This window comes from Lithobates pipiens, unplaced genomic scaffold (assembly GCF_037356315.1).
Source record: "Lithobates pipiens isolate NorthernLeopardFrog02 unplaced genomic scaffold, aLitPip1_a1.2 Scaffold_1, whole genome shotgun sequence".
In the NCBI taxonomy this organism is placed as follows: domain Eukaryota; kingdom Metazoa; phylum Chordata; class Amphibia; order Anura; family Ranidae; genus Lithobates; species Lithobates pipiens.
Genome location: NW_027507685.1, coordinates 239,865,402 through 239,876,865, shown reverse-complemented (window position 1 = coordinate 239,876,865; position 11,464 = coordinate 239,865,402). Strand labels below are relative to the sequence as shown.

Sequence of the window (11,464 nt, the reverse complement as noted above, 5' to 3'; positions counted from 1 at the left end):
CCTTGTTGTCACCAGTACCAATGTCCCCATTGGAAGTTTTTCGCTCTATATATGTTCTCGAGGCAATCTTAACCACTTTCAGACCGGACCATTTTGCTGGTAAATGACCAGAGGTCTTTTTACACTTTGGCACTGCGCTGCTTTAACTGGTAATTGCGCGGTCATGCAATGTTGTACCCAAACAAAATTTGCGTCCTTTTCTTCCCACAAATAGAGCTTTCTTTTGATGGTATTTGATTGCCTCTGCGATTTTTATTTTTTGCGATATAAACGTAAAAAGACCGCAAATTTTGAAAAAAAATGATATTTTCTACTTTTTGTTATTAGAAAAATCCAATAAACTCAATTTTAGTCATACATTTAGGCCAAAATGTATTCAGCCACATGTCTTTGGTAAAAAAAAAGTCAATAATTGTATATTTATTGGTTTACGCAAAAGTTGTCACATCTACAAACTAAGGTACGTTTTCTGGAATTTACGCAGCTTTTAGTTTACGACTGCCTATCTCATTTCTTGAGGTGCTAAAATGGCAGGGCAGTACAAAACCCCCCCAAATGACCCCATTTTGGAAAGTAGACCCCCTAAGGAAATTGATAAGAGGCATGTTGAGCCCATTGAATATTTTATTTTTTTGCCTCAAGCGATTGAATAATGACAAAAAAAAAAATTATTTTTTTTTTTTACACAAAGTTGTCACTAAATGATATATTGCTCACACATGCTATGGGCGTATGTGAAATGACACCCCAAAATAAATTCTGCTGCTTCTCCTGAGTACGGGGATACCACATATGTGGGACTTTTTGGGAGCCTAGCCGCGTACGGGGCCCCGAAAACCAAGCACCGCCTTCAGGCTTTCTAAGGGCGTAAATTTTTGAGTTCACTTCTTACTACCTATTAAAGTTTTGAAGGCCATAAAATGCCAAGATGGCACAAAACCCCCACAAATGACCCCATTTTAGAAAGTAGACACCCCAAGCTATTTGCTGAGAGGCATGTTGAGTCCATGGAATATTTTATATTTTGCCACAAGTTGCGGGAAAATTACAAACTTTTTTTTTTTTTTTTTCACAAAGTTGTCACTAAATGATATATTGCTCATGCATGCCATGGGCATATGTGAAATGACACCCCAAAATAAATTCTGCTGCTTCTCCTGAGTACGGGGATACCACATATGTGGGACTTTTTGGGAGTCTAGCCGCGTACGGGGCCCCGAAAACCAAGCACCGCCTTCAGGCTTTCTAAGGGCGTAAATTTTTGAGTTCACTTCTCACTACCTATTACAGTTTTGAAGGCCATAAAATGCCAAGATGGCACAAAACCCCCACAAATGACCCCATTTTAGAAAGTAGACACCCCAAGCTATTTGCTGAGAGGCATGTTGAGTCCATGGAATATTTTATATTTTGCCACAAGTTGCGGGAAAATTACAAACTTTTTTTTTTTTTTCACAAAGTTGTCACTAAATGATATATTGCTCACGCATGCCATGGGCATATGTGAAATGACACCCCAAAATAAATTCTGCTGCTTCTCCTGAGTACGGTGATACCACATATGTGGGACTTTTTGGGAGCCTAGCCGCGTACGGGGCCCCGAAAACCAAGCACCGCCTTCAGGCTTTCTAAGGGCGTTACAGTTTTGAAGGCCATAAAATGCCAAGATGGCACAAACCCCCCCCCAAATGACCCCATTTTGGAAAGTAGACACCCCTAAATTTAGGGGTACACTAGTGAGACTAGGTAATAAATGGCGGGTGCCCTGAAACTATAAAAAAATAACTAACCAACCAGCGTCACCTGTAACAGTTATATGGTGATCACTGGTGAAAGGGTTAACTAGGGGGCAATCAGGGGGCTTTATGCGGTAGTATATGGGGGTCCCTGGCACTATAAAAAGCTGCGGCGAACCTAAATACCTACCTGCCTAACTAGCGTCACCTGTGACACTAATACAGCGATCAGAAAAACGATCGCTTATTAGGCTGGGTTCACACTGGAGCGATGCGGGAACGCCACGAATGCGCGGCGGGTTCCCGCATCGCATGCCTCCCGGCGGCAGTTCACACTGCCCTATGCGAACTGCTGGGAGTGTCAGTGAAATGTTAATGACACCCCCAGATCAGTTCGCATATCGCAGTGCGATCTGCAAACTTGGATCGCATGGTGTGAACACCCATGCGATCCGATTCTGCTGCGGACCAAAAAAAGGGTCCCGTGCGAGTTTGCGGCGGGTGCAGCGGGTGCGACACGAATTCAGCCATACTATCTGTATAGCTGAACTCGAATCGCACAGAGATCGGATGTGATTTGCACTGCAGTGCGGTGCGAATCACATCCGTTCTCATAAACCGCTGCAATGTGAACCCAGCCTTAGTGACACTGGCGACGGGGGGTGATCACGGGGTTAAACCTTTATTGGGGGGGTTAGGGGGGTACCTTAGAACTAAAGGGGGCTAACCCTAACTGCCGTAACAGTTATTAGTCACAAATGACACCTGCCGGGTGATCAGGGGGTTAAACCTTTATTAGGTAATAAATGGCGGGTGCCCTGAAACTATAAAAAAATAACTAACCAACCAGCGTCACCTGTAACAGTTATATGGTGATCACTGGTGAAAGGGTTAACTAGGGGGCAATCAGGGGGCTTTATGCGGTAGTATATGGGGGTCCCTGGCGCTATAAAAAGCTGCGGCGAACCTAAATACCTACCTGCCTAACTAGCGTCACCTGTGACACTAATACGGCGATCAGAAAAATGATCGCTTATTAGGCTGGGTTCACACTGGAGCGATGCGGAAACGCCGCAAATCCGCGGCGGGTTCCCGCATCGCATGCCTCCCGGCGGCAGTTCACACTGCCCTATGCGAACTGCTGGGAGTGTCAGTGAAATGTTAATGACACCCCCAGATCAGTTCGCATATCGCAGTGCGATCTGCAAACTCGGATCGCATGGTGTGAACACCCATGCGATCCGATTCTGCTGCGGGCCAAAAAAAGGGTCCCGTGCGAATTTGCGGCGGGTGCGGCGGGTGTGGCGGGTGCGGCGAATGGCTGAACTCGAATCGCACAGAGATCGGATGTGATTTGCACTGCAGTGCGGGTGAATCACATTCGTTCTCATAAACCGCTGCAATGTGAACCCAGCCTTAGTGACACTGGCGACGGGGGGTGATCACGGGGTTAAACCTTTATTGGGGGGATTAGGGGGGTACATTAGAACTAAAGGGGGCTAACCCTAACTGCCCTAACAGTTATTACAGTCACAAATGACACCAATGCAAAAAAAAAAAAAAAATGACATTGGTGTCACTGTGACTGGGGGGCAGGGGTAATTGGGGGGGTGATCGGGGGGTAAAGGGGGGGTGTGAGTGTGCCTGGCATGTTCTACTGTGTGTGTAGAGTGTTGGTGCAACTCACCGATCCGCTCTCCTCCGTGTCGGAATGAAAAATACCGACACGGAGGAGAGAATACATCACTTCCTCTCCTGTGTTTACATTACAGGAGAGGAAGTGATGTCACCGGGGATTTCTATTCGTCGGGAGCGATCGCGAGGGGGTGGCCATGAATGAATGGCCGTCCCCTCGTCCGGGATCGCTCCCGAACGAATACCGACCGCCGCAGGCACCGGGCGGGGGCCCGATAGGGCCCCCGACCCGCGGGAGGCAAAGGACGTACATGTAAGCCCTTATGCCTGCCCGTGCCATTCTGCCGACGTACATCGGCGTGCGGCGGTCGGCAACTGGTTAAACATATAAAATGTTCACTTTCGGGGATAACAGTAAACAAGACAAATAAAGAGGCTAAATCTTCTAACAGGGAGCACAGAAAATGATACAAATCTGACAGGTGTTCTAACCCTTCCCTGCTTTTTCCAGAACTAAAACAGAAAACTTTTGCCATTAGGTGAACTGTACCTTATGCCGCGTACACACGTACATTTTGAGCGCGTCTCCAGATAGGCGGGGCCCATGAAGGATGCGTTGCTGGCCCCACCACCTGGTATGGACTTAAAGGGGAACCCCAACGCCGAAAAAATCAGCGTGGGGGTCCCCCCCAGGTCCACATCAGACCCTTGTTCGAGCACGCTACCCAGTCGGCCAGAAAAGGGGGGGGCAAGCGAGCGCCCCCCCTCCTGAGCCGTACCAGGCCGCGTGCCCTCAACGTGGGGGGTGCCTTGTCCCCTTGTTGATGAGGACAAGGGCCTCTTCCCGACAACCCTGGCCGTTGATTGTTGGGGTCTACGGGCAGGGGGCTTATCGGAATCCGGGAGCCCCCTTTAATAAGGGGGCCCCCGGATACCGGCCCCCCACCATATGTGAATGAGTATGGGGTACAATGTACCCCTACCCATTCACTTGTAAAATAAAGTAAAAAAAAAACACAACACACAAGGGTTAAAATAGTTTATTGCACAGCTCCGGGGGTCTTCTGTCTTCGGGGGTCTTCTCGCCGGACTCCTCCGCTATCTTCTTGTAGCTTTTTTACTAGCGGAGGAGTCCGGCTTTCTTCCTCGCCGCCGGCCTCTTCTCGCGACTTTGGGGGTCTTGTCCCCCTCTTCGGTTCTTCTGCCGGGCCACCGCGCCTTCTTCTAGCTCTTTTACAGGTGGTGGCCGGATCTTCTGTGGCCGCCTTCTGTTCTTCTCTTCTTCTCTTCAGATGTTGCCTCGTCGCTCTCTCTGCTCACAATGACGGGGATAAGGCGCGCGGCGACTTATATAGGGACATCACCGGATGATGCCCCCGCCTATTATGATGTCACCGTCCCAGTATCCTCTGGGACTGTGACACCATAATGGGCGGGGACATCATCTGGTGATGTCCCTATATAAGTCGCCGCACGTCGCGTCGGTGCCATTGTGAGCAGAGGATGCGATGAGGCAACATCTGAAGAGAAGAAGAGAAGACGGTGAAAGCGGCGACAGAAGACCGGGCCACCGGGATGTGGACCTGGGGGGACACCCATGCTGATTTTTTTCGGCGTTGGGGTTCCCCTTTAAGTCCATACCAGGTGGCGGGGCCAGCTATGCATCCTTCGCGGGCCCCGCCTACCTGGAGACGTGCTCAAAATGAGCAGACTTTTCTCCGGGCGGGAAAAGTCCATTCATTTCAAAAGTACGGCGGACTGGCACACGCACGCCGGATTGTCCGCCGAAATGAAAGTCTGGCGGGAAGATTGGAGTGCAAAACTACTTTCTAAGTCCTCTGTACTTTCATTTAAAAAAAGTCCGCCGGAGGCTAAACACGGGGGGATTGTCCGGCGGACTTGAGTTTACCGGACTTTTCCACCCGATTGTTTGATCTTGTGTACGCGGCATTAGTCATCAATAGGGAAAAGATAAGCCGGAGACCACAAGCAATAATGGTGACAAGTCCTTTGTCCTCTACTTGTCTTTTTTTGGGCACAGCTTCTAGAATTCAGGTCTTCTTTAAAGCAAAGAGTTTTCTCTGGTTTCTAGTTTAGCATATGTGAATACTCTAGCAGAAAAATCATGTTCTTTTATTTTCTTTTAACTTACAAAGTAAAACATGTATGAAAACAAGACGGTGGTGGCCTATTTCATCCTTAAAGGGATTTCAGATGTCTCCAAACTGCAAGTTCCAATCTTCCTCCTGGTACTTTTTATGTATCTCTTCACTCTTGGTAGCAACTTGACCATCCTTTTACTGGTTTGCCTGGATTCTCAACTCCACACTCCTATGTACTTCTTCCTCTGTAATCTGTCCATTCTTGACATATCTTCTGCCACAGTCACCCTTCACAAGATCCTCATTACCTTCGTAACAGGGTATAACATTGTATCCTTCAATGAATGCATGGTGCAAGTATATATTTTCTCATGGCTCTCGGGCAATGAGTTGATATTGCTTACAGCCATGGGCTACGACCGTTATGCTGCCATCTGCAACCCATTGCATTATTCATCTATCATGAGTAGTAGTGTCTGTGGTGGTTTGGCCATATTCTGCTGGTCATTTAGTTTTTTACAGATTCTTCCCGCAATGATAATGCTATCAGAATTGTCTTGCTACTCTTCCAATATAATTAATCACTTTTTCTGTGACATTGTGCCTCTAATAAGTCTTTCCTGTAGTGACACCTCCACTTTGGAACTGCTGATTTTCACACAGGGGGTCCTACTTTGTGCCTTCACTCCTCTTCTACTCACCTTTGTCTCCTACATCTTCATCATTGCAACCATAATGAAAATTAAGTCTAGTGGAGGAAGATCTAGAACTTTCTACACATGCTCATCGCACATAACAGTGGTTACTCTTCACTACATCATTCTTGGCTGTCAATATTTTACACCGACTGGAACTTTTAAGTTTGGTAAAATTTTGTCTTTGGTCAACACCGCTTTGGTTCCCATGCTAAATCCCCTCGTTTACAGCTTGAAAAACAAGGATGTGAAGTCAGCTCTACAACGACAACTCAAGTACTTTATGACTTTATACCGGTCAATAACATGCTGAATGAGAAGATTCCTATAAAGCAGTTCCTGCTGATGGTTTCATAAATGTACAAGCCCTGGGGCTACCTAATTAAAGGAAATTCCTTTTTGGTTTAGAGTTTATTAGTACTATTAAAGTGGAACTAAAGTCTTTCAATCAACATTAACTATGTTAATCCTTATGCCGCTAACATTAGTAACGTTTTTTTCTACATTTCTTCAGTTACCTGGTTTCTGGTCTAGGCCAAAATGATGTCATACATCTCAGGAGTCTTCATGGGAGGAGAGGCTTTCTCAGCTAAGAACACCCTCCTGCCTGCATGCCATAGCTAAGGGCAGATGGATTTCAAGAAGTAAATGCTACATGAATGATTTAGTTATTGTAAGGAATTTGCACTGTGCTAACACCTGTGGCTCCTGGCAAACAAAGTTTGATATACCATACCTAAAACCTTACAATATAGTCAAATGATGCTGATCCCATGAATATAGCAAAAGCATAAAAAAGAGTAAATAGTGTACAATGTTGTCAACATAAAGTCTCCCTTAAAACAAAGTCCACATATATTCAGATAAAACATATCTTCCACCATCACCAGTGAAAATACAATGTGCCACCACCTTAAAGTAATATTAAAGTCTAATTTTATTTATTTAAAAATATCAAACATGTCATACTTGCCTCCTCTGTGTAGTGGTTTTGCACAGAGCAGCCAAGATCCTCATCTTCTTGGGTCTCTTGCTGGTGCTCCTGGTCCCTCCCTCCTGCTGAGTGCCCCCACAGCAAACAGCTTGCTATGGGGCACCCGAGCCGAGCTACTGCTCTGTGTATCCATTCAGACAGGGAGCTGTGAATCTCCCTTCCTCTCCTCATTGGCTCACTGACTTTGATTGATAGAAACGTGAGCCAATGGCGCCAAGCTGCTGTCTTAGCCAGACAGCCGAGACTCTCATGCAACATTGCTGGATTGAGATGGGGAGCAGGTAAGGGGGGCTGAGGGGCGCTGCTGCACACAGAAAGTTGTTTTTATCTTAATGCATTGAATGCATTAAGATAAAAAACCTTCTGCCTTTACAACCACCTAAATCTCTTAGCGACCGCCCACCATGGATATACTGCAGCAGGGCGGCCACTTTGCCCCGGATTACGTACCTAGTACATGATCTGACATTTCCAAGTCTGGGGCGTGTGTGCACGTCACCTGCGATTCGCTCCCACTGTGATTAGACACAGTGGGAGCCAGTAAGCGGGCTCCGTGGATGCATAGTTTACACGGACCCGCTGAGCGTTCAGGAGTAGGGATGAGCCGAACACCCCCTGTTCGCACCAGAACTTTGGAACGGACCGAAAATTTGTGCGAACTTTAGAACCCCATTGAAGTCTATGGGACTTGAATGTTCGAAATAAAAAGTGCTAATTTTAATAGCTAATATGCAAGATATTGTCCTAAAAAGGGTTTGGGGACCCGGCTCCTGCCCCAGGGTCAATGCCTAAATTTTTTTTAAAAACTGCAGTTTTTTCGGGAGCACTGATTTTAATGACGATTAAAGTGAAACAAAAAAGTGAAATATTCTTTTAAATATCGTGCCTGGGGTGTGTCTACAGTATGCCTGTGAAGTGGCACATGTTTCCCGTGTTTAGAACAGTCCCTGCACAAAATGACATTTCACAGAAAAAAAGTCATTTAAAACTGCTTGCGGTTTTAATGTAATATCTGGTTCCGGCAATATGGATGAAAATCATTGATAAAAATGGCATGGGTAGCCCCCCTGCCCATTATCAGCACCTTTGGGTCTTGTACGGATATTAAGGGGAACCCCGTACCCAAATAAAAAAAAAAAAGGAAAGGCGTGGGGCCCCCAGGCCCTATATATGCAGAACAGCAGTATACAGGCGGTGCAAACAAGACAGGGACTGTGTAAGTTTATTGTTAAGTAGAATCTGTTTGTAATTTTGAACTGGTACATTTTTAAAGTGTAACTCCAGTCAAAAAAATCTATTTTTAAGCTTTTTGGAAAACAAGGGGAAGGGTTATCACCCCTGTAAAAAATTTTTGGCCGTCCGTCTTTTTTCATCTCACTTCCTGTTATCTCCTTCCGTTTGCAAGTAGGAGACGTTTGTAAGTTGGATGTTTGAAAGTAGGGGCCTGCCCTATATGTTCTGCAGAAATTTGCGTCTAAGGCCGCGTACACACGGGCGGACTGTTCGCCCAACCTTGTTCGGCAAACAGTTTCATCAAACAGTCCGCTCAAAATTTGCATGAGCGGACTTGCCCACACACGAGCGGACTGTTTGACGAACAAGGTTGGGCAAACAGTTCGCTCAACTTTTGAAATGAACGGACTCGCCCACGTAAGGAGGAGGCAAATCCGCCCATTTCGAGCGCGTGTACAGGTAGGCGGGGCCCGCGAAGGAGACGTCGCGGGCTCCGCCGCCTGGAATGGGCTTAAAGGGGAACCCCCACGCCGAAAAAAATCGGCGTGGGGGTTCCCCCCAAGTCCACACCAGACCCTTGTCCGAGCACGCTACCCGGCCGGCCAGGAAAGGGGGGCGAGCGAGCGCGCCCCCCCTCCTGAGCCGTACCAGGCCGCGTGCCCTCAACATGGGGGGTGCCTTGGGGAAGGGGGGGCCGCGCGGCCCCCCCACCCCAAAGCACCTTGTCCCCATGTTGATGAGGACAAGGGCCTCTTCCCGACAACCCTGGCCGTTGGTTGTCGGGGTCTGCGGGCGGGGGGCTTATCGGAATCCGGGAGCCCCCTTTAAGAAGGGGGCCCCCGGATACCGGCCCCCCACCCTATGTGAATGAGTATGGGGTACAATGTACCCCTACCCATTCACCTGTGAAATAAAGTACAAAAAAAAACACAACACATGGAAAAAGTATTTTATTGCACAGCTCCGGGGGTCTTCCGTCTTCGGGGGTCTTCTCGCCGGACTCCTCCGCTATGTGTGTGTAGCTCTTTTACTAGCGGAGGAGTCCGGCTTTCTTCCTCCCCGCCGCCGGCCTCTTCTCCCGACTTCGGGGGTCTTGTCCCCCTCTTCGGTTCTTCTGCCGGGCCACCGCGCCTTCTTGTAGCTCTTTTACAGGCGGTGGCCCGGTCTTCTGTCGCCGCTGTCGTCGTCGCCGCCGCCGCCGCCGCCGCCTTCCGTTCTTGTTCTTCTTGTTCTTCTTGTTCTTCTTGTTCTTCTTCTTCTTCTTCTTCTCCTGGAGATGTTGACTCGACGATCTCTCCGGCCGGAATGCCAGAGCCGCGCTGTGCGGTCACTTATATAGTGACAATGGGGCGGTGTCACATGGTATATGTCACATGGGTTGGTCACATGGTGACCCCGCCCCCTTACGATGTCATAGTCCCCATGTGACATCAACCCATGTGACCAACCCATGTGACATATACCATGTGACACCGCCCCATTGTCACTATATAAGTGGCAGCGGAGCGTGTCCCTGGCATTCCGGCCGGAGAGCTCGTCGAGTCAACATCTCCAGGAGAAGAAGAAGAAGAAGAAGAACAAGAAGAAGAACAAGAACGGAAGGCGGCGGCGGCGGCGGCGACGGCGACGACAGCGGCGACAGAAGACCGGGCCACCGCCTGTAAAAGAGCTACAAGAAGGCGCGGTGGCCCGGCAGAAGAACCGAAGGCGGCGACAGAAGAACGGAAGACGGCGACAGAAGACCGGGCCACCGGACCAGGCGCGGTGGCCCGGCAGAAGAACCGAAGAGGGGGACAAGACCCCCGAAGTCGGGAGAAGAGGCCGGCGGCGGGGAGGAAGAAAGCCGGACTCCTCCGCTAGCAAAAGAGCTACACACACATAGCGGAGGAGTCCGGCGAGAAGACCCCCGAAGACGGAAGACCCCCGGCTGTGCAATAAAATATTTTTTTCCCCTGTGTTGTGTTTTTATTTGTACTTTATTTCACAGGTGAATGGGTAGGGGTACATTGTACCCCATACTCATTCACATAGGGTGGGGGGCCGGTATCCGGGGGCCCCCTTCTTAAAGGGGGCTCCCGGATTCCGATAAGCCCCCCGCCCGCAGACCCCGACAACCAACGGCCAGGGTTGTCGGGAAGAGGCCCTTGTCCTCATCAACATGGGGACAAGGTGCTTTGGGGTGGGGGGGCCGCGCGGCCCCCCCTTCCCCAAGGCACCCCCCCATGTTGAGGGCACGCGGCCTGGTACGGCTCAGGAGGGGGGGCGCGCTCGCTCGCCCCCCTTTCCTGGCCGGCCGGGTAGCGTGCTCGGACAAGGGTCTGGTGTGTACTTGGGGGGAACCCCCACGCCGATTTTTTTCGGCGTTGGGGTTCCCCTTTAAGCCCATTCCAGGCGGCGGAGCCCGCGACGTCTCCTTCGCGGGCCCCGCCTACCTGTACACGCGCTCGAAATGGGCGGACTTTCCGAGCGGGAACAGTCCGCTCATTTCGAAAGTACAGCGGACAAGCCCACACACGGGCGGACTGTTCGCTCAAACACAGTTTCAGCGGACAGTTTTTCGGAATTTCCGAAAGACTTTGTCCGTCCAACTGTCCACTGAAACTGTCCGCTGAAAGCCCACACACGAGCGGACTGTCCGCCCAAACACTGTTCAGCGGACAAGGTTGGGCGAACAGTCCGCCCGTGTGTACGCGGCCTAAGGTGTTGGTGTTGCCCCAACACTGTAAGCCCTCAAAGTGACTCTTGGTCACTGAACGCCCTGCTGTGAACAATTATATCAAGAATTGTAATTATATGCCATTGTTGAACAGTGGTAGAAAAACTTGGCCTTTTGGAGGTTGTGGTGGTGGTGCTGGTGCCACAACACTGTAAGTCCTCACAGTTACTCTCGGTGGGCGCAGGAACAGGCCCTGCTGTGAAATATTATATCAAGAATTGTAATTACATGCCCCTGTTAAACAGGGGCTGAAAAATTGGGCCTTAGGCACTGGTGCTGGTGCCACAACACTGCAACCTCTCCCATATACTCTATTTGGAGTGCAGGAATGAGCCCTGCTGCAAAGCATTGCA

At 49.3% G+C, this 11,464-nt stretch overlaps 1 protein-coding gene across 1 annotated transcript; it reads left to right on the top strand.

The window, feature by feature from the left end:
- Positions 1-5,533: 5,533 nt before the first annotated feature.
- Positions 5,534-6,488, top strand: LOC143987836 (olfactory receptor 2AP1-like). The gene has a single exon (XM_077486911.1). It carries the CDS (start codon positions 5,534-5,536, stop codon positions 6,479-6,481), a length of 948 nt encoding a protein of 315 aa, XP_077343037.1. The 3' UTR covers positions 6,482-6,488.
- Positions 6,489-11,464: the final 4,976 nt, after the last annotated feature.